At 56.3% G+C, this 2,233-nt stretch overlaps 3 protein-coding genes across 3 annotated transcripts; 2 read left to right on the top strand and 1 right to left on the bottom strand.

Moving 5' to 3' along the window:
• Window positions 1-493: 493 nt before the first annotated feature.
• On the top strand, window positions 494-949 carry CTAM01_17228 (uncharacterized protein; the record flags this gene model as incomplete). The annotated part of the gene is made up of 1 exon (XM_060533216.1): window positions 494-949. The coding sequence occupies one exon, from the start codon at window positions 494-496 to the stop codon at window positions 947-949; it is 456 nt and encodes a 151-aa protein (XP_060372208.1).
• Window positions 950-953: 4 nt separating this feature from the next.
• Window positions 954-1,403, top strand: CTAM01_17227 (uncharacterized protein; the record flags this gene model as incomplete). The annotated part of the gene is made up of 1 exon (XM_060533215.1): window positions 954-1,403. One exon carries the CDS (start codon window positions 954-956, stop codon window positions 1,401-1,403), a length of 450 nt encoding a protein of 149 aa, XP_060372207.1.
• A 339-nt stretch (window positions 1,404-1,742) lies between these two features.
• CTAM01_17226 (uncharacterized protein) lies at window positions 1,743-2,233 on the bottom strand (the record flags this gene model as incomplete). The annotated part of the gene is made up of 1 exon (XM_060533214.1): window positions 1,743-2,233. A coding segment is annotated over one exon (491 nt), but the record flags the coding sequence as incomplete, so codon positions are not given.

Below are 2,233 nucleotides of genomic sequence, written 5' to 3'. Positions count from 1 at the left end.
GAGGTGGGCCTTGCTATTTCCACATTGCGCGCTAGGATACAAACGTCTCGCCCAGGAAAACATAATGACATCGAGCGAGCCTCGGGCTAGAGCGGCAATGAGCGGCGAGTCTAAAACGGAGCTTCTCCTGGCCCTGTCGGTAAAGCTCCCCTGGCCCCTCTGAGCTACGCCTACATCGCAAGAAGCGATGTACAGCCGGCCATCTCGAAGTTGTATTTCGGCAACGTCTTCTCATGGGGTGGCTGAAGCCAATTTTGCGGTCGACGGCGAGTGTGTGGAGGGGTGTGTTGCTTGAGTATTAGGGATCAAATTGCTCTGTCGATGACCGTCTGTGCACCAAGGCTCCCTCCCCGTGTTCACGGCCCCTGGCAATCCACTTCTCGAAGGCAGCCATTTGGTGCTGAGTCGAACGACGTTGCAAAAGACGCTTCCATCCCCTTGAACCACCGTGTTGTCCCCGCAAACTCCGAGGGCCAATGCTACCGTGCCGGCGATGTCCCACAGGGTCAGACTGGCCGGCTGGCTGGCCGGCGTTGCCCCGCCCACAATAGTCCTATTTCTCCGGACCGCAGCCCAGAAATCAAGGCGCCAGCCCAGATCTAGCTCCCCATTATTGCCGCGACCCGACCCGCCTGCGGCCCGCGACCGGCCGCGTCTCGCACAAAGTGAACAGGGGAGACAAAGCAAACCCTACGCCAGTGCGGCCATGTACGCTCCCGTCTGCCGACTCCACCTCAGTTCCGATGGCAAATTCGATCGTGGGGCGCTGTTTCCCCGCAACCGGCCCGGTCGCTTGGCTAGATTAAATCTGCTACCGTGGCCGATTCTCCGTTCGAAGGAGGGCTTGCGGAAAGCATGCATCACCCTCATCTTTGGAGAGCATCCGAGGCACAGCGCCTACGTACGATCATTGAGAAATTGGTACACCTCAGCATCATGGCCACCATAAAGCCATGAAAACCCATGACCTCATGGCGCCAGTAGCCCATACCATCGGAAAAGGCGCTGACAAAATCATCTGCATGTTGAATGCAGCGTCCGCCAATCATCTCAAGAGCGGCGACACAAGCACTGATAAAAGACATACAGACCTCTGGCGCTTTGCCAAGGACTGGTGGAATCACATCGGCTGGCACCAGAAGCCGAAGCAACCAAGCGATTCTCGTGGCAGATCTATGCACATGCTACAGATGAGTACCAAGCCTTATGGCCCACCACTCAATCTACGTCTACGCCCTTCTCGTCTTCGACATTTCCTACAGGCCGCGTCACCACCATGGCCACCGACGGCGGACGCGGCAACCCCAGTGCGCGAGCGCTTCTTCCCTAGCCCGCCCCCTCCCACCCCACCTTCTCACGATGCCTTCCGGCCCAAGTCCGATTGTGATGCCTCCAGACATTGAGCTCACCTATGTGGCTCCTTGTTAGTCGGCACTACTGACGAGCAAAGATGGTAGATGCCATCCCACTTTTGCGGGGTATCCAGATCGGCTAGTAGCAATGGGAATTCTATGTAGGATCACCTCTGAAAACCGAACGTCGCGGCAGGAGCCGACTCGCGATCGCATTACGAATGACAACACGCACAGCTTGTCTTTTTTTTCTTTTTTATCTTCCTCCCACATCATTCGATGTATGAGTCATGCAGCTAGACGAGTCTTGCAGCAATTATGGTATAAAAACCGTCAAATATCCATTACCACTTAGAAGAAAGGCTAGCCAGATACAAAGTGTCAGACGTATCAGCCGGCCGGCTGGTAATCAAGCTCTCGCAGCCACACGTTGGTTCGGAGATACTGGCGCATATCTTCTCTTCTCTGAAACTCGGAAAACAAAGGGTGGTTCTCATCCATCCGAAACCCGCCCGCAAGGTCGTAAAGGACGTCCCGCGTTGCATTTGCAGCAGATACTGCGAAATCGGTCAGAAAGTGATCATCACCGAGAACACAGAGCGTACCGAGGACCAACATATCTCCCATGTTTCCAAGTGCGTCGGGCGATGTGCGGCCAAACAAGTTAGACGCTTCGCCCCACAGGCTCGCCGTGAGGTCAGGGCTGCCGACATAAAGCCGCGCTCTTGTGCCAAAGTCCTTCACGCGAGTCGGCTCACCGCGTGATCGGTTGCTGCCGCCGTGGAGATGCTTGTTGATCAGCCGCTCGGCGTCGGCCGTGCTCAGGACATGTGTCGGGGCGCACGCAGCAATCTGCTCGTCACTGGCACACTCTGGTAGCA

Source organism: Colletotrichum tamarilloi (genome assembly GCF_030869305.1).
Source record: "Colletotrichum tamarilloi strain Tom-12 chromosome Unknown Scaffold_427.1, whole genome shotgun sequence".
Classification (NCBI taxonomy): Eukaryota; Fungi; Ascomycota; class Sordariomycetes; order Glomerellales; family Glomerellaceae; genus Colletotrichum; species Colletotrichum tamarilloi.
The sequence above is the reverse complement of the archived record's forward strand: the minus strand, read 5'-3'. Positions and strand labels throughout refer to the sequence as shown.